This window comes from Lytechinus variegatus, chromosome 5, assembly GCF_018143015.1.
Source record: "Lytechinus variegatus isolate NC3 chromosome 5, Lvar_3.0, whole genome shotgun sequence".
NCBI lineage: Eukaryota > Metazoa > Echinodermata > Echinoidea > Temnopleuroida > Toxopneustidae > Lytechinus > Lytechinus variegatus.
The window spans coordinates 11,053,377-11,073,304 of record NC_054744.1 but is presented as its reverse complement, the minus strand read 5'-3'; the positions used below and the strand labels follow the sequence as shown (position 1 = coordinate 11,073,304).

Below are 19,928 nucleotides of genomic sequence, written 5' to 3'. Positions count from 1 at the left end.
TTTTTTCTCACGTGTTCTTCTTAATCTTTCTTTCCTGTTTACGATTTCCTTCTTTCCCCCTTTTTTAATGTCCTTTCTTTCCCTTTTTGTCGGTTCAATTTTTCCCTTCCCTTAATTCCCTTCCCTATTCCCTCTCTCTTTTTCAGTTTTCTTTCCTAGCTTGCCCCGATCCCTTTTCTCTTATTCCCGTTTTCTTGTGTTTTTTTGTGTAATTCCCCGATGAAATCCGTCGGGGGGGGGGGGGCAGCTTGCCCGTTCTGCCCCCGCCTGTTACCCCTGTTACGCTCCTGAGCCCGGGGCAAAATTTTTCATGTCACCCATACTCTTGGACCTTGGGCTCTTGAACAGTGCTTTTTTAAAAGCACACTGAAAGCGCATGCGCGTGCGCAGCACAGGGAAAGTCCCATTTTCGTTCACAAACATGGCAGAGGATGCAGTCAGCGATAACATCGCCGGAGAAAAAGTGGAGGTCACTGTTTTGTTTTTTGCTAAAAGTCGAGACCTTACCGGCACAAAGGAAGCCAATATCAGAGTCCAATCAAAGATCAATACCGGAAGCCTTCTGAACGTATTAAGTGAGAAATATCCAAGGTAATTCATGCATCATGACTTGGTCTAACTAACATGACTAACCCAGGGAGCTCCCGCCCGCGCGGCCCGCTGCCCGGGCGGGAGCTCCCTGCCAACCCTGGGTTAGACTTGGGTCTTGATTAGCCTGGAGGCGTCTGGGAAGTAAATTCATCTACCTAGGCTACGTAGGTTACTCCCCTAACGCCTGGATTTGCTTTATATGCTTCTCCGTAGAGGCCAGGATAAGCCGTGTTGACTTGAACCTCACCCTAAATCACCAATTATATTTTTTGTTTTTCGCCCAGAGTTATCAGTAGAGGCGCTGGTCCAAAAATTGGGATTGTCCCAGAAAACAAGGATATCCTCATAAACCAAGACAAATCATGTCTTGATAAATTGAGACTGTCCTTGTTTATGGGGACGTTTTTTTTTCACTTCCCCCTACGGGACAAAGACAGCAATTACGGAAATTGAGAGTGCTAAAAATAGATTCAGTGACCTCAATTCCCCCCAGTTCACCGTCTATTTTTCATGACTTACCGTCTTCCAATAATCTTGTTATGAAACCTGATATGTTTACATTGACTAGCACACTTGATTGGTGTCGGCACTTGACAGGTGAATGAACTTTCCTAGATTTCTTGTGTGAAGAAATCCTTATAAACTGAGACAGTCCCTGTAAACTGGGACGATCCCAATTTTCTGACCAGCGCCTCTACTGGTTATGTATCATCAGTAGAGGCGCACGGCCAATATCACTCATGGTTTCAAATCGTCTCGTGTGTGAAGGATTCATATGCACCTGGTGCACGCGAATCTTTCACACCATTTTTACTAAAATAACTATGACTTTACATCATAGCTATGAAATATGATTTTTCTATAATACTTACCGAACCATATGGACCGTTTGTTGAATTCTTTTTGTTGTTTGTTTTAATAAAATAAGAGCATTTTTCGTGATCTTCACGTAGATGCCTCCTGGTCAGCGTTGATATCAACTTTTGCCTAAAGAGGGCGCGCGATATTATTCACCAAGCCGGTAGGCACTTAAGAACCAAGTTTGAAAGGATACTCGTAAAATTATGTCACTCTGGCCGATGAATATTCATTAGATCGTGGTCGTGCGTGTTCAATACACACCGAGTGCATGCATGCAGAGAGACAACCGGATCTAATGAATATTCATCGCGAGAGTGACATAATTTTACGAGTGTCCTTTCAAACTTGGTTCTTAAGTGCCTACCGTACCTTTGTTTACGGTGTTGCAAGCTAGCTGCATTCTAGGCGATCAGCATTATTTTCTTGCTCGTTCAATCCACTTTCATCATCATCTTGTCAAAAGATGGCGTACTTTACCAATAAGTATATACATGAGATGCAACCTGTTGATTTTTGGTACAATTTCCTATTACGCGCTGACGACTTGAATTGAGAATGTTCGATACGAAAAATTGCTTTTCGATTGTTGTTTGCGTACTTTCCACCGCAGTATTAAGGACGGATCGAACGGAGTATCCTGGTTGAGACTTGGAGGTAAGCGATAAAAACAGTTTTATAAATAATTTCCACTTCATTTTGTTTTTTTAAACTAAATTTATTAAAAAGAAATCATTAGTGGAGAAATACTGAAACGTTTGGCGTTTCTAATTCCCTCACATTCGTGTGATGAATGAAAACGTCAAAGTCCACTATGAAACCACATGCGTTGTGCGAGGTTAGTATTAGTACTAACCTCGCATGTTGTGTGAGTGGGCCAATATGGGAGACTCTCTCCAATATGGGAGATTGTCTCCCATATTGGAGATTTGCTTTGCAAAAGGACAAAAGAAACAACACCAACAAAAGCATGATTTTTTTCAATCAAAATGTTGTCTCACTGAGGTCAGAAGCCCATTTGTTTTGTGTGTGATTGACAACAAAAATCCTTATCAAAACAAAAGTAGACGGTGAATTTTTAAAGTAGACAGTGAAAAGGGGTAATTTTTCATGCGGAATCTGCTTATCACATTTTTATTTACCGCCAAGGTAATCCTTTTGTCGCAAATGTAAACAAAGGAAATTGGTATCCAAAACTGGAGACTGTCTCTGAAATTGGGTACCCAAATTCTTTACAAAAGTCTCTGATATTGGAGATAATCTCCCACATTGGAGACAGTCTCCAATATTGGCCGTGCGCCTTTATTGATCCTGGGCAAGTTTTATGCTTACCCCCATTTTTAAACATTTTTATTACTTTTCATTAAATAAATAGTAGTAAAAGTGAAAAAAGTTGAGAGCAAGAGCGTTCACTTACCCCTTCTGTTTACGTCGCCTTTTTTATTTCTTTTGTTATCGATACCTAGCTACACACGCGTGAAGAGCTGCAACTTAGATTTTAAAAATACTTGCATTTGCCGATTAATATCGCGATTCGTAAAATATTTTTTTTAATCAATAAATATCATATAAATTACTTTATGATATTTATCAACCGAAACAAATATTTTATAAATCGTGATATTCTTATTTTGAAAAATTGTTTTTGGCTTTAAAGGGGAAGTTCACCCTGAAGAAAACTTTGTTGTAAAAATAGAAAAAATAGTAAAAAATATTGGTGAAGGTTTGGGGGAAATCTGTTAAAGAGTAAGAAAGTTATTAGAGTTCAAAGTTTTGGATTTGTGACGTCATAAATGAGCAGCTGCCCCATGTGTTATGTAATGTAAAATGCATGAATTTCAAATTTTTGATGGTCCCTGATGACTTAGTTTTGTTTTCTATTCATGATCGGGTGAGAAATTATTTGTCTATTGATATACAAAAGGTACAGTGAAAACCATTTTCAATTTTCTGAGAAAATGACATTTCATTAATTTTTTACCATTTGCTATGTAGGAATGCTGCTCGCATATGACGTCACAAATCAAATAATAGAAATTCTAATAGCTTTTTAATCATTTGATGAATTTTTCTCAAACCTTCGGCAATATTTTTTATTATTTTTTCTGCTATTTTTACAATGAACTTTTTGTCAGGGTGAACTTCCACTTTAAGTTGTCATAGTCTTGCTGTAGCCCCTACTGAGCATTCTAGATTAAAGAAGGTTATTTACTTTGCTCTTGTGGTTATTTTTCTTTTATATTACAATTTCTTTCCGATTAAATTTTTGTTTATGTAGTTCCATATATCAGTAAGCAAAAAAAGAGACAGAATTTGACTTTTACCTCTGGGATTATGTCCTTTTCATTTCGTGATTAGTGTGGTATGTTTATTCTTCCAGAACTCAATATTATTTGATAGACTAGTAAACATCCCCCTACTTAAGCCAGAGCTAAAGCCAGGCAATAATAATGATAACAACGCGCCTAAGAATATTTCTAGATAGATGGCGCTATATAAATGCCTATTATTGTTATTACTTACCGGTACTGAAAGTGGAATAACACAGTATATGATCCTTTCGTCTTTTGTACAGATTGTCTGCTATTCAGGATTCTATAGTATTGTGCATCAATCAAGAATACATCTCTGCGGAAGGTTCTTTTCATCTTTCTCCTGGGGATGAGATTGCTGTCATTCCACCGCTTTCTGGAGGCTAACGTAATCATTTTTATCTAACGCCCTGTAAGTTAAACTTCATTCCTTTGCATTAATTACATAAATTGTCCAAATTTACATTCATTGTTTTGATAGTACCATTTAGCAGTTGCAAGTTCAGAAAGTTATCACAATTCACACCTATTATTCATTGATGCATTGCTGTAACTAATACCATGGTGACATTTGCTCTACGGCGGCCGTACGGCTAGTCAAATACAGCCGTTTTATTAATTTTAATTCAAACCACCTATATGCAGCTGGTACAAAAAATGTTATAACGGCTGTTTTCACCTCGCCATTCGGCCGCCGTAGAGCAAATGTGACCAAGGTATAAACTCATTCTTGTTTGTTCAATAGATAGGGACTTATTTCAGAACTGACTTCCTTTTTGCTGCAGTGCTGCACATGCCACAGTCTATATATGTTTGTTTTGAAGGCTTGTGTAAAGTGGTTTAAAATGTACCCCTTTACAATGCAATTCTACATGGCAGTTTCCAATGATCTTTAACAATAGTATGCTTTACTATGTCTGAATTGCATATAGGTGTGGTTACAGAACATTAATTAAGCACCTACGTTGTAATTTCTGAAGTAACTTGACTGAATAGGAATTTTCCAATGAAAATCATAGGCTATTAATTGAAGACCCTTCATGAAATACTACACTGGGTTTAAAAATGATGGTAAAATATGAGGAAATTTGCAAAGCTTAATTAAAGACCATTCTAGAATATGATTTTGTTTCTTAGGAGAAAGATTAAAAAATATCTAAAAATATTTAGATATCTTTTTCAGAAGCAAGAAGGAGAAATTGACTATGGATGATGTAAGATTGACGACAGATGTTCTTAATGTAGAAAAAGCTGTTCAGACGGTCACAGACCCTTCCTGTGGTGCGGTGTCAATGTTTTTGGGTAACTTTTGTCATTTGTTAGCTTTCTATTTACCTTTAATCACCCTGCACTTTTAAAACCTTTTGATCATTTGTGTAAGGCTAGCAAAAGAATAATAATAAGAAGATTGAGATAATCAGAGCACTAGTTATAGTTTGATATTTGGGTTGTTTCCCCTCAAAAACTATTATTACCATTATGTTTGATGCAAATTATTAGATATTATTTCTTATGTAAAATTGTAATATATAATCCATTTTGAGCCCTCTTTATAACCTAAGCCAATGGCTCATCTGTCACCCACCTTAAATAATTCACAAACAGTAGAAATTCACTTTTGTTCACTGTGTATATTCTTAGGGTATATATTTGTAACACTGGAAAATCTTTATCAAATATATATTACCACAGCAAGTACATTGAAAATATGCTTTATAGTCAGGTATTGGGTCAGTGCATTTCTGAAAAGTTAGAGAAGATTCTTTTTTTTAATCTCGAAAAGTAAAGTCATGGATTTTGTAATCTTCTTTAATACATACCCTGTTCCCACTGTCAATGTGACCTGTTACGATTGGCATTTCGCAGCTGATCGCGAAAGGTTTTTTAGGAGTCCAGGGTCCCGTTGCAGAAAGAGTTGCAATCAATCGCTGCTCTAAAAAATCATGCGCAGCTTGGTTTTCAACCAATCAACAGCACGCATTTGGGACGTGCGATTGATCTTTTGACTTGCGTTTAAACGCAACTCTTTCTGCAACGGACCCCAAGTGTCCAAAAAAAATTTTCAGTCAAAACGGTTGCTACGGCTGACCTCAAGATTTGATAAGATCTGACACGAATACTACAATTACTCCATGATCTAGATTTTGGTTTCAATCTTTTCTTGAATTGTGACCATGAGAACTAGGTGACAGTGGGAACTAGATATCAAGGAAATTATTTTCATGACCGTTTACCTATCTGTGTTATTGACCATCTTTAGGTTAGCATTTTGTATGTTCAGTCTTTCAAATGCATGGCAGTAGAGTTGATGCATAATGTAAGTTTTTATTTTTTGAGTCTTGGACAGTCAGAATGTTTTAAAACTTTTAGGTTTACAAAAAATGTTGCTTAAAAGAAATTAATCTAAAAGTAGACAACAACTCTTGATTTCATGAACAGGTACAACACGCAACAACTTTGAAGGGAAGAACGTAGTTCGTCTGGAGTATGAAGCTTATGAATCGATGGCAGAGAAACAACTCAACAAACTCTGTTTAGATATGAGACAGAAATGGGACCTGCACAACATTCTTATTCATCACAGATTAGGGTAAGATATTAACAATAAACTAAAAGCATTTTTTAAATTTGTGTTAGTAATATTAAAATGTTATTTCAAGCAATTGCTTTGATGAAGCATTTGCTATGGCTTTTAGTTCATGACATGTGCAACCCCTTTGTCACTATATGCAGAGAAGTGCCATATACTTTATTTAAAGGGGTAGGGAGTGTTTTGTTGAATGTTGGTTATAAGAAAGGGAAATCTCCGATTTAAATATCTCTATTTGAGCGTTTGATTGTTGAAAAATCAAAATCAAAAGGTAACTGTGGACTATGTAAATTTATTATTTCACATTGTATTCATTACACACATAATGCTGAAGGGAAATTTACAATTAGCACCTTTGGGGCTGCACAGAGTGGAGACATGACAAGCACTTTGTAAGTTGCATTATTTCAATGCTGGCAGCCCTTCAATCACTACAGTTGAATATGGGAGGCATTATGTTTTGGGGATGTCCACCTGTCTGTCCTGTCATTCTCATGAAATCGAAGTAACTATATTGGGGTTAACTTCAAACTTGGATCATGTATACAAGGGAAGCTTCTTGAAATACATCGTAGCATACTAGCAGTGTTTCATATTTATTTTCTGCTATTTTCTGTATTGATTCCAGTCATGTTCCTGTAACAGAATGCAGTGTAATGATTGTGATATCATCACCACACAGAAAGGAATCCCTGGAGGCAGTACAGTACTGCATAGATCAACTCAAAGCTACTGTTCCTATATGGAAAAAGGTATTGAACATATTCGTAAAATATCATTGTTCGTTTACTTTCACATTCTCTACATCTTGACAAAAAAATAAATTAGAAAATTTTCCATTTACTTGGGGTTATTATAGCCAGGCACCGGGGTGACCGACATTCTGAGCAGGCTGCATTGACTTTTGCTTCTACCAGGTAGCAGTTTACCTGGGTGGAGGAAGGCTAATGAAAATGCATGTCTGTCAAAGGATTTGCAATCCATGGTTATATCAAAATCCTGCACTTTGTGGTTCACAGTCTGTAGACTCAGAGATGCCAACCCTCCCGATTTCATCGGGAGGCTCCCGAAAATTCACCCCAACTCCCGCCCTTACGATTACCATCCTTATCCTGAAATTACGATTTTTTGGCATTGATCAAATTGGATTGGAAGGACATGTATCGTCTGCTAACTTTAGCATGTAGTAACTCCATTACGTTCGCTGCTACTAAATTCTGTGTGAAAGGTAGACAAATAAGGAGCAGCGAAAAGCTGGTGCATATGATATGCCCAACGGAAATCCACTGTGCACCAGGCCGGTAGGCCCGGCTAGCTTCGCGAGGTGTGTGCGCTCGCGGCCTCTGGATTTGTCGAGTCGTGCGGTGGAATATCGGTGTGTGATTTTGGCGTATTGATGGGTTGATATTGACACAAAATGGCGGAAAATCGACAAAAGAAGACCAAGAAATGGTCTCAGAAGCATAAGACTGAATACAGTCTCCAGTACCTGTGTGTTCGGAAGTCGGAAAGAGGAATTTACCATGCATTTTGCGCAATTTGCAGCGTGGACATTTCAGTTTAGCACGGAGGTCGTGATCATGGTGATGATAATTCGGAAGCACTTAACGTTCGGGAGCAAACGGCATAGGCCTACGGACATTGCGAAGACAAGATCTTCGAGCTCCATGTACTAGTACCCTGTTCCTGTTGTCTTTATTTCACCAAGCAAGGGACCAGCGCTGAGCTTTTCTTTACTGGATTTATAGTGGAAAATAACCGGCATACTCGTGATATAGGCCCCGCTCGAGAAAAAAATTGTAATCGATCATACCTCAATATCTAGGTTGCTAACTTCAGCTCACTATATATACTCGTGATATAGGCCCCGCTGCTGTGTTGAATGGCTTAGAATGCCCGTTCGCGGGGCCTGTTTCACGAGTATAGTACTATAACCGTTATATAGGCCCCGCACTACGACACTGCAGACACTCCAACACAGTAGCGGGGCCTATATCACGAGTATATATTAAGCTTGCATCCTAAGATAGTCGCGAAACAGGCCCCGTCCAATGCACTTGTCCCAGCATTCGCACGTGTGTGGGGCTCGGATGACGGCTATATTAGTATACTCGTTATCGAGGCCCCTTACACTGTAATATAATGGAAAATAACGTGGTCGTGGGGCTTGTTTCCCCGCGGCCGGTGAGAATTATTATGGGCGGCACTGTAGGGTGTCAGGGGGGGGGGACCTCCAACTTATTTTCCAAAGAAACAAGGAAAGAATATCATGGGCGGTGCTGTAGGAGGGGGCAGGGGGATGAGGGTCTCCAATTTATTTTCCAAATAAACAAGGAGAGACAATTAACGTTAATTTACTTCTTCAGAAATTTATTTGTCGATTTATTCATGTATTGATATAGTTATTAACTTGTTCATTTATTTATCAATCGATTTTATTTATTAATCAATGTATTAATTAATCATCTAATTCATTTGTTTTCAGTGTTACTTTTTTCTCTTGTAATAGAGATCGAGTCAGAAATATTCGTTTTAAATCATTTTATAAATCCGTTTATTTATTTCAATCTATTTTACTTGATTAATTAATGTATTTATAGGCCTATTGATTGATAAATGTTATACATGTATATTTATTCATTAATAATTTAATTTATTTGTTTTCAGTTTTTTTTTTCTTTTGAGATATAGAGTCAGAGGTGTCATTTGTCTTTATATATTTTTATGTGTGAAATTTCATTTATTTATTCATCAATCTATTTCAATTGATTAATTAATGTATTATAGATTAATCAAGATAAATCATTTGATTTATTTATTTCCAGTTTTATTTTTCTTTTCTTTTGTGATTTAGAGAGTCAGAGGTATCACATTCGTTTTTAATTCTTTTTATGTGTGGAAGTTCATTTAATTTATTCATTAATCCATTTTAAATAATTATTTATTGTATTCATATTTCATTTGATTTATTTGTTCTTTTATGATGTAGAGAGTCAGAGGTATCTTTCGTTTTTAATCATTTTTATGTGTGGAAGTTCATTACTATTTCCCTTGTTTTTGGAAAATAAATTGGAGCCCCCCCCCAGCAGTTTCATTGTAATTATTTTTTGTGGGGAGGGAGGTGTCCATAAAATTATTCATTTTTTTAGTATAATCCATCCCCCCAATCTTTCACTTGACGTAATGCTGCGATGGAATCCATATTATTCATGTATCATATATCTATTTATAATCACCTGGATGTAAATAGTCAACATATATATTTTTTTTCAAATAGGCTTTCTTCTCTTATTCAATGTTGAAGCATTCATCTGGCTTCATGTGTATTATCAATTTGTTACAATTTTTTCATTCGTTTCATAAATCCCCCCCCGGCTTCCCAACTTTTCATCCCTTTAAGTTCAGAAAAGAAAACGAATGAGGCATATTCATTAGGGAAAGATTTATTAATTTTCTTTGGGTCAATTTCATTATTGCTTCAGGATACAGCTGTATCTGCACTATATAATCAACTTAATCTGAGACTTATCCCCCCTCCGGCACCAACAATAATTGGGGATAGGCCTATCATTAAATATAATCTATTTTACGTATATAGGCCCTACTTTTGAGAGTAGGCCCTACTTTCAAAGTACGTTTTCTCTTTTACCTAAATATCAATTTATTAATCTTTTTTTTTAAACTTACAATACCGTTCGTTGATATGCCAGTATTTCTTCAGCTAACCTATCCTATATCCTGCATTCTCTTTAAACCTTAAAGGGATGGTCCGGGTTGCAAGTATCTATAGCTTAATAAATAGAGCAGCATTCACTGAGCATAATGCCAAAAATTTCTCCAAATTTCATAAAAATCAGATAACAAATAAGTTTAGCAATATTTTGTGAAAACAGTCGTCATGAATATTCATTAGGTGGGCTGATGATGTCACATCCCCACTTGTTCTTTTGTATTTTATTATATGAAATTAGGTTCATTCAATTTTTTTTTCCACCAAGAACTAGAAAATTGGAATGACAATTGATTTAGTGCATTAGATATTCACTGCTACTACTTATTTCATTATAAGGGAGACATATTTTTCACACAAAAATGAAATAATTTAAAAAATATAATTTTATGTAATAACATAAGAAAGCAGAACTTGAAGTGGGGATGTGACATCATCAACCCACCTAGTGAATATTCATGACGACTGTTTTCATAAAATATTGCTAAAATTTAAAATTCAATAACTATGATTTGTTATCCGATGAAATTTTCGGTATTTTGCTCAGTGAATTCTACTCTATGTATTAAGATATAAATATTTTCAGCCCGGACCATCCCTTTAATACTGATTAAGCCACTTGAAGATTGTTTGTAACTGTATTTTATTGTATGGTCTTAATAATGATGGATTTTGATTGTTTGCTGGAAATAACGGCATTCCGCATCAACAAATAGAAAAAATGATCGATCGTCATTTCATTAATTCACTATCAAAATATATTGCATTTTTTCTTCGCATATATGGTATTCATTTATTTACTAATTCATATACCCTCACGCCCCCCCCCCCCCCCCGATTTCCCGTTTTTATTAAAAGATTTAATATTTTCGGTGTGTGTCTCAATGTGTTCTTATGATTTATTTTTATGCACGAATCATTCTACTATTTCCTTTTCTGTGATATTTCATTTCAGGAGTTTAATGTGTCCCCCATGCAGATCCGAGATTTCGTAGCGGGGGGGGGGCGCAAATTTGAGAAGACATTCGGTGGTGCATAGGACGTACTGTCTGCATGGTTGAATGCGTCGTTCACAGGTACGGGTCCAGTATTTTCAAAGGGGCGGAGATACAGGCTGGTTGGACACATTGCCATTCATGAAATCCATGGTCAGCCACTCAAAGAAGAAGAGGTTCATTTTTTTTTTGGGGGGGGGGTTGTTATATGGAATATTTACTTTAATTTTTACCAACAAGGTGCATGTAGGCCCACCATGACTATACGGCCGAACTAAACGACAACGCTAACTGCGAACATTTTGTGTATGATTATAATCAAAAGCTATGAATGGAGCACATTAAGCTTTCTTAAACCCTAAACAACAAACATTTATTTCATATTTAATTACTAAACTTAAAATGGGAAAAGGACTTTACAGTGACGCATTAAACAGGATATAAAAGAGGGGCGCGAGCTGATTTTTTTCACACTGGAAAAAAGGATGCGAATGCGACCGAAGTTCGAGATGAACTTTGTTGATATATATTATATCGACACAATTTTTTAAGCACTGCTGACAAGTAGGAGTGAGAGAGAGAGGGGGGGGCATCTTGTTCAACACTTAACTTTCCTTGTAGAATTTGATCGATTACAAAATAAAATAATCCATTTTGAATGATTTTCGTATTGACGTTTTCCTCGAACCGTTATGTTCTTTGAATAGATGGAAGCATAAAATTATAGGTCTATAATCTATTATAGTTATTTTTATTTGGGAGCAATATTTTTTTTTACCAAAGTCCCCTTATCTTGGAGTATAATATTTTTTTCTTCTTTTTTGCCATTAAAAAAATCCCACAGCACCCCCTAATCGTTCCAAGTGCCCTGCTTATTTTTTATCGAAAATTTTGCGTGGATATTTTTTTTTCATTTCTCTATATTTTAAATTTACTGCTTCATAAACTTCTTCGTTTGTATAATTTTATTTCTTGAAGACGAAATGATATGACTGTTGTGTTTAAGTGACATTTGTTACCTTGTCAGCTTCGTACGTTTAATAGTTTCTGGAGGTTAAGTAAATAACTTTATTTGATTCGTATTTACGATATACATCCAAAATGATAATGCTTGGTCATGTTGGATTCATCTGTAAATATCATTATTTGACATTGATTTACATGTATAGTTTCATTACCACTAACATAGTATCCTGTTTCTAGGCAACATCCAACAATTCTATAGGCACTGTTTGTCATGCAGTTGCATCATACATATACGGTGAGGTTACGAATCGTGGCATGTTCTGATATTGTTTTTTTATACTTATATAAATGCACAAATTTAGAATGCGAAATCAGATAAAGCACAAAAGTATTTCTAATTCTGTTGTTTTTTTTATATACAAAAGCCAAATCACAACACGTTTTTCTCGTTGTGATTTCGTTTTTGTGTTTTCAAAAACCAAACTTAGTGGCTGATTTCCGTTTTCGCTTCTTCATGGTTGGAACAGAAAAACAAATAATCCATTAGTACCTTGATTGTGCAGGTTACTGGGCGAGTAAAAGTGATATTCACAATTGATCTTAGCAAGACATCCATGGGTGGAATACAATTTCATATAACAAACACTAATTAAAGTATGAGAATGGAAATATCTGATTAGAAAATATCGAAGTTCTTAACCAAAATGCGCAATAAAAAAAAATATTTTCTTCAAACCTTTAGTTTAAGAATATTTTTCTATGTTTCTGCTTAAATTATCATGAATTTGCGTCTTGGTAAACTACCCCCTTTAAGGGTAGGCCTATCGTGTCAATTAATATAGAGCATTTTTCCCCAAAACAGTGCAAACATGAACGAATAAATGAATATATGAATAAACCAGGAAATGAATAAGTAAGTGAAACAATACGAAGGATAACTTGATATATACTCGTGATATAGGCCCCGCTACTGTGTTGGAGTGTCTGCAGTGTCGTAGCGCGGGGCCTATATAACGGTTATAGTACTATACTCGTGAAACAGGCCCCGCGAACGGGCATTCAAAGCCATTCAACACAGCAACGGGGCCTATATCACGAGTATATATAGTGAGCTGAAGTTAGCAACCTAGATATTGAGGTAGTATAATCGATTACAAGTGTTTCTCGAGCGGGGCCTATATCACGATTTTGCCACATAACCTGCCTATAGCCGATAGTGATAATTCCTCCTTATTATTATTGTTGAACAGAACAGATACTTCTTTTGTCCCCTCATTTTTTTTTACATGTAAAAATGCATATTTGATATTTTTTATGTTAAAAAAGTGGGAACAATGTTTATTTGAAAACATGTGAAATGCCCCAAAATAAGGGTCAGATTGCACCAGAGAGCATCTAGAAACCCAGAGCTTCCAGGGCCCTAAGGCGGGCCCTGGACCCCGGCTGCAAGGGTTGAGCGCTCCGCGCTCGAGATGTGCGCTACGCGCACATAATTTGGTGGCGGTTGCAAATCCTCCCTAATTCTGATTTCCAAAAGTTGGCATCTCTGCAGACTTAGAAGATGAAAAATTCAGTAGGGGGAATGGCTCATCAGTATGTAGGGAATAAAAACCAGTAGGTAGACTCACAAGCTGCCTCTCACATCCCTCCATACAAAATATGTGACCAGCCACCCAAAAATTAACAAAAGTTGCCCAAAATGAATTTTGAGATTTTTAATGAGTTTGAAAAAGGCACATCCTAAGCTTTGATATGATACATAAATTGTAGAAATTACTCTCATATGTACTTGATTGAATGCAGAAGAAACTAAGTGAGAGCTTAAAAAGATAAGGAGAAAACAATATTTGAAGTTCAGGGTTCACCCAGGCACACTGAAATCTTAGTGAAAACTTCGAAGTAGTCTGCAAAAATTTGTGTCAAAGAAACATATTTTGTCTTTTATTCAATTTTACACCTTCGAGTTATGACAGTATGAAGAAAAATTACTCCTACATATAAGGTATTTTATTTTTGCTATACCTTCCCTTATGACATACTGTTGGTTTTGGGGTGACTGAATTGCCTTAGAAATGGTGTATTACAATCCCACGCCTGCATGCATCTCTTCATAAAATTGCATCAGGTTTGCAAGACACCCAACTTGACCCAAGTCTTACTTTGAATTGTGTACATGTAGGTAAATTTAGACTTCAGATTGTCGAAAACTTTTTTTTAAAGTCTGTAGAATATAATTAAGAATGAATGAAATTTGAGTGTGTAGTTCCTGAGCTGAAAGTGACATATATAATCAGTGTATTTCATTTTCTTTCTTTTTTCCCCTCCCACTTTTACTGTTTCTTTTTGTCCCTCCCTTCATCTATCCCTTCTTTTTTTTCATACACCCCCATGTGCTTTTCTCTCCCATGTATTGTCTCTTTCACTAATATTTCACTTTCTTTTTCTTTTCATTTCCCTTGTCTCTCTTTTCCCATTCTCTCGTCTATTTTTACAGGAAATATATGAAAAAGGAGATGGATGCTGGAAGGAAAATAAAGAGTGTTCATGGGCCAGCAAATCATGATATGATTAAAATGTTTTGTATGTACTTTTCTTTTTCTACTGCAGATCAATCAAACTTCTAAACATTGATTGTATTTAAAGTTTATTTTAATGTAAGTGAATCACACAGGTTCCCGTGTTTGATATATTTTTGTGTGTGTTCTTAGGTTTCCCATTTTGTATGTGGGTCTCTGAAAAGGTTCATCTGATTGGTGTGTAGACATGAGAAAATGTTCTTTTCATAATCACGAAAATCTAACTGTTTTTTTGGTAAGTTTTCGTGATTGTGGAAAAAAAAGAACATTTTCTCTTGTGTGTGGGTCTGTTTAAAAAAGTAATTTCAATAACCAGTTTTGATAATTTTTTTTTGAATGTGGCTGAAAGGTGCTATCCACATTCTTATCATTTGTGTTGTTCTAGTCTAGATTTGTTCGAGTGACTTAATTGATATTCATGAAATGAACATACAAAAGTGTAATGTGTAGAAATCATTACAGGAACAGGGAGATGATATTTTGACAAATTAATTCACCTTTATGGATGTCAACTATCAGGTACAAATAACCTGTTTGGGTGTCACCATTTCTTGTTAGTGGAATTTTCTTATGGGATCACACTCAAATAACAGGAACAGATTGACAATACATGTGTCATGGCCATGTATCCACTCATTATTTTCTAGGATCAGTTTATTCATTTATAAGTGCAATAGATAGATTCACAACAGAAATTCCACATTATTCTTAAATAATCTTTTATGTGATTATATGGAGAAGATTTTTCAAGTAGATTTTTTTTTAGTAAAATGATATTTTTTTTATTTTTTGAAATAAGTCATCAGTGGGAGAATAGAAAATATATCTAATTGAGGGTTGAGAAACATGAAATAACTAATTTGTGTAGATTTGGTAATAAACTGATTAGCACTGCATCTAAAGATTGTGAAGGCTATTATTAAAGCCATTATTACAATGAACTTTCTTTTGCCTGTAAAGCAAAACAACACCTCGTCCCATTGCGATAGCTTTGTATGGTAGGAAATTGTTAAATATCTCTTCTAAAAAACCTTCTTTTTAGCTAAGACCTTCTGTTTGCCAGCACTCAAAAGGTTTCTCAGGATACAACAAACTTAAATGAATTTATTATACTTGGTTGCATATATACAAAGGCTTACGTAGATAATTATAAGAAAACACAGTACATGGATGAATTTCGATTGAACTTTTTTGTGTGAACAAAAGATTATTCTTGTGAAGTGATTTGAAGTCATAGATGATTATCAAATATAATCTATAATGTCACACAATGACATTTATAGTGAAGATATGTTTGTGCCTTAAATAAGTATATTTATTGATCTACTACTTGATTATAAAATTGAGTTTTCAATGAACATTTATGAATTTTTGTCTTCTTTGTGGATTGTTGTGATTGTGATTCTACTACCCAAGTAAAAGGGGTCAGGGGTGCTTTCCATTAAGTTGGTAAGTTAAGAGCAACTTGAAGAAGGACTGGTGATCCTCTTTTGTGGTGAATGACATTCACCATCAAATGTTCGTTGGTGATTATTTAGCACGTAAGAAAGGTTCACCAGTCGTTCTTAGAGTTGCTCAAAACTTACAAACAGCTTTATGAAACTGCCCCCTGATATGTTACTTGAGATGACATCATATTGCTCTTTACCAAGAAGAAATTCTGATTAAGATATAGATGTAAACTTCAGGATATATTGTAAATGTATAACATGTCAGCCTTGTTGGGACAAAACTTTCAGACAAAATCATTGTCATTTGGCGATTCCCAAGTCGTGAAAATGTTAAATTACTGAATAGCCTAGCTTGCATGTGTCAAGTATGGGCTTGATAGAAGTAAATGCAAAAGTCTCAATTTAGTTAGAGTGTCAGTTCATTACTTTGGGATCGACCGGTTCATGATAATAGAATCTTAATTGGTCTGCTGTTAAATTCTGAATGCAATTTGACTATGGAGTGCTTTTGCATGGAGAATGGACCAATAGTGGAAGAATTACTGAAAGGGGAATAAGTGGGCTTGACTTTCACAACCCAGTGCTGCCTTGGAGATTTCCCAGACATTGAGGACTACATGTATAGTCCATTCATTAAAAGAGAAGTTCAACATGATGTCATGTCAAAACAGAACAGTTTAAAAAGCAAAGTTTTGGATAAATAGTTAATGATTTAATTTTGTGGAGTCATATGTGAGTAAGGGGGATGGGGAGGGAGAGAGGAATAAGGGATAAGGGCCCAGAAGAAGAGGTCGAGAAAATTGGAGAGAAATCATAGAGATGGAGAACAATTTCCACTCATCCTACAGTCGAGGTTATTTATGCACCCATTTCAACATATCAAAAAGATACAATACAGGACATTGAATTTTGGAAGGCAACCCATATTTCAGTTTTTTTCTTTTGAAGATCGTGTTTAGGGATATTTTTTTTTGTAGAAAACAGACCAGATTTCTTGTGAAAGGGTGACTCATTTGTGCAGAATAGGCCTAAGTGTATTATCATTTATGGTAGCATCCTTCCCTGTAGGCTATATCATTTTTTCAGATTGAGACATGGCGCCAAAAAGTCCTGCTCTTGTGTCAACTCACCCAACGAGCTACTCTCTTCACTGACTGTCAGTCAGTTTCGCCCCCCAAAATTGTATAATTCAGTTGCTTTGAATCCAGCTATGTTGTCTCTTAAAGGAGAAGTTAGCCCTGACAAATGCTTATTGTAATAATAGCTGAAAACCCAAAACATTGTGAATTAAGGTTTGAGGAAAATTCATGAAAGATTAAAAAGTTGTATCAGTTAATTTTTTTTTCATTTGTGATGTTATATACAAGCAGCTTTCCATGTATCAGGAATAAAAAAAACCCCTCTGAAATGTAATTTTCTCAAAAAATTGTGCATTGTTTTTATTGTACTTTCAGGATATCAACAGACAAATGATTTCACACTAACTCCTGATGACCCCCCCCCACTGCCAAGAAATTCATGCTTTTTCTATTACATAACTTGTGGGGCAGCTGCTCATATATGACATCATAATAAAAAAATGAAATTCTAATAACCACCTTAATCTTTGATGGATTTTTCTCTAACCTTCACTATTTTGCTTTTATTATTATGGTCTTTTTAACACAATTTTTTCTTCAGGGTGAACTTCCCATTAATACCTTGGTCACATTTGCTCTACGGCGGCCGTACGGCGAGTCAAAAACAGCCGTTTTATTACTTTTGATTCAAACCACCTAAATGTAGTTGGACAAAAAATGCTAAAACGGCTGTTTTCGACTCGCCGTACGGCCGCCGTAGAACAAATGTGACCATGGCATTAGCGGTAAAAGCGTTCAGCCCATTTTTTCTTTAAAATTTTGTTATCTTACGGACTCCATGTATTGTAACACGGGAAAATCAAAAGACAAGCTCTCGAAACCGAATAGAATTCCGGCAATTTCTGACCTAATGACCTCTTTCACTTGCATGAACTGGTGCTGTATTTTGTGAGTATTCGAACTGTCAAAAAAATTGATTAATAGTTTTTTAATATCGTTCCCATGATGAAATAAATGGTCTCAGTGCAATCCGCCGCCTTAGGCTTAGTCCTCGATCCTCCAGCGAGCATCAGCATCGCCGCGCCGCAGACCAGCTGCCGGCAGAGTCGGCCAGCCTAGGCCCTATGGAGCTCTGGAGTAACGTGTTCCGGCGCGGCGGGCAGGGCTTCTGCCGGCCGGCGCGCCGCCTCCTCCGCTCCGGATGCGGACGGTGGCCCTATTTGGAAAATTGTCTTGGTTTGATGGATCAGGAACTTGCGGGCCAAATTATGGTTTCGGAAACGCCTAGACCGCCAACAGATCAGGATCAGTCAGATTCTTCTTCAATCGCCATCACTCAGCTATAGCAGAGTGAACGGATGCGCCAGCGGCACCCATGGGTTCATATCGTCTCGCGAGCGAAGGATTATCAGTCATACGCACGCGACACACCACTACACTTCGAAAATACAGTGGGCTTTTGCCCACATAAAATATTATGTATAAATAAATATTCCACATCCTGCTATGACACTTACCGAATCATTTAGATCCTTCCGTGACTTCTCCTTGAAGTTTCTTTCTAAAAATCTGTATATTTTCTTGATCTTTAGTGAAGATTTTACGGAGATAGAAATCAGTCAGCGTTGATATCAATTTTCTCCTGAAGAGGGCGCGCGATTTATATTCATATCAAAGACACGACAAGGGAAAGAATAGGCACCTACACTATTTTACACGCATATCGACGCAAGGCATTACGCAAAGTCCGTGAAGTGTCCAATCTTTTCATTGTATAGACTTTGGTATACCGTATACGTATTATTGACGTTCGTCAAAGCTTGTACTGCTGGTTTCTTTCCAGGCACGTATATTATTTTCATTTTTTTTTTATCAGTCATCTTTTTAAATTAATGCAAATGAGTGTTATCATCACCAATAATAATCATTAATTATGTTTTTTGAAGGCATTTCATTAATTGGTGCCCATAATTAGTAAATTAATCATGAGGATTGCGCATTCAAAGAATTTAGATACAGTTATAAAATTACCAAGGAGCTGAATCAAGGTTGTGAAATTATTAGCGCCACCAACGGGCTTCCTTGTATTTCCGTGGAAGAGACAAGCGAAGTCACTTTCGAGGCCGAGGTAAGCAAAATGTGCTTTTTTTATCGGATTATTATTTTATTATTATTTTTATATTCAACAAACTCTTGCTACTTACCGGCAAGAGCCCCGGTGCGTAGCGAGAAGGAGCTTCGGCAAATATTACTTCAGCAATGAAGCGATGTTTGCCGACTACTTCGAAATCCAGGGTCAAACACGGTCTATTGTACGAGGTTAGTACATACTAACCTCGTACAATGTGTGAGTGGCGCCAGCGGAATGGTTGACAAATTTGTATGCTCAGCTGCACTCACACAACATGCGAGGTTAGTAATACTAACCTCGCACAACGCATGTGGTTTCATAGTGGACTTTGACGTTTTCATTCATCACACGAATGTGAGGGAATGAAAAGCGCCAAACATTTGAGTATTTCTCCACTAATGGAAATTTGTTTTTATGATTTAACTTTTTTTTTTAATGAATTGGAAATTATTTATAAAAGTGTTTTTATCGCTTACCTCCAAGTCTCAACCAGGATACTCCGTTCGATCCGTCCTTAATACTGCGGTGGAAAGTACGCAAACAACAATCGAAAAGCAATTTTTCGTATCGAACATTCTCAATTCAAGTCGTCAGCGCATAATAGGAAATTGTACCAAAAATCAACAGGTTGCATCTCATGTATATACTT

The 19,928-nt window shown here is 36.4% G+C and overlaps 2 protein-coding genes across 3 annotated transcripts in view; both read left to right on the top strand.

Annotated features, from left to right (window-relative positions):
* Window positions 1-385: 385 nt before the first annotated feature.
* LOC121415321 (molybdopterin synthase catalytic subunit-like) lies at window positions 386-15,974 on the top strand. 2 transcript variants are annotated; one of them, XM_041608504.1, is made up of 6 exons: window positions 386-591; window positions 4,025-4,173; window positions 4,932-5,063; window positions 6,201-6,351; window positions 6,980-7,103; window positions 14,537-15,974. In XM_041608504.1, exons 3-6 carry the CDS (start codon window positions 4,967-4,969, stop codon window positions 14,603-14,605), a joined length of 441 nt encoding a protein of 146 aa, XP_041464438.1. In that variant the 5' UTR covers window positions 386-591; window positions 4,025-4,173; window positions 4,932-4,966; the 3' UTR covers window positions 14,606-15,974. The 2 variants fall into 2 exon arrangements, with proteins under 2 accessions (XP_041464438.1, XP_041464437.1); XM_041608503.1 differs by having other exon boundaries at window positions 387-591; window positions 4,945-5,063.
* Window positions 15,975-17,975: 2,001 nt separating this feature from the next.
* The window catches only part of LOC121415320 (DIS3-like exonuclease 1), a 41,773-nt gene continuing 39,820 nt past the window's right edge, over window positions 17,976-19,928 (top strand). Inside the window, exon 1 of the mRNA XM_041608500.1 lies at window positions 17,976-18,096. The gene's annotated coding sequence lies outside the window, so the exon portion shown is untranslated. The remainder of the gene's footprint in view (window positions 18,097-19,928) is intronic.

What these genes read in the sequence shown, in the direction of transcription:
- LOC121415321 (XM_041608504.1), top strand. Translation starts at nt 4,967, where the DNA reads ATGGATGATGTAAGATTGACGACAGATGTTCTTAATGTAGAAAAAGCT. An exon ending in CTTATTCATCACAGATTAGG is followed by an intron (nt 6,352 to 6,979) that starts GTAAGATATTAA and finishes TATTGATTCCAG; the next exon opens with TCATGTTCCTGTAACAGAAT. An exon ending in CTGTTCCTATATGGAAAAAG is followed by an intron (nt 7,104 to 14,536) that starts GTATTGAACATA and finishes CTATTTTTACAG; the next exon opens with GAAATATATGAAAAAGGAGA.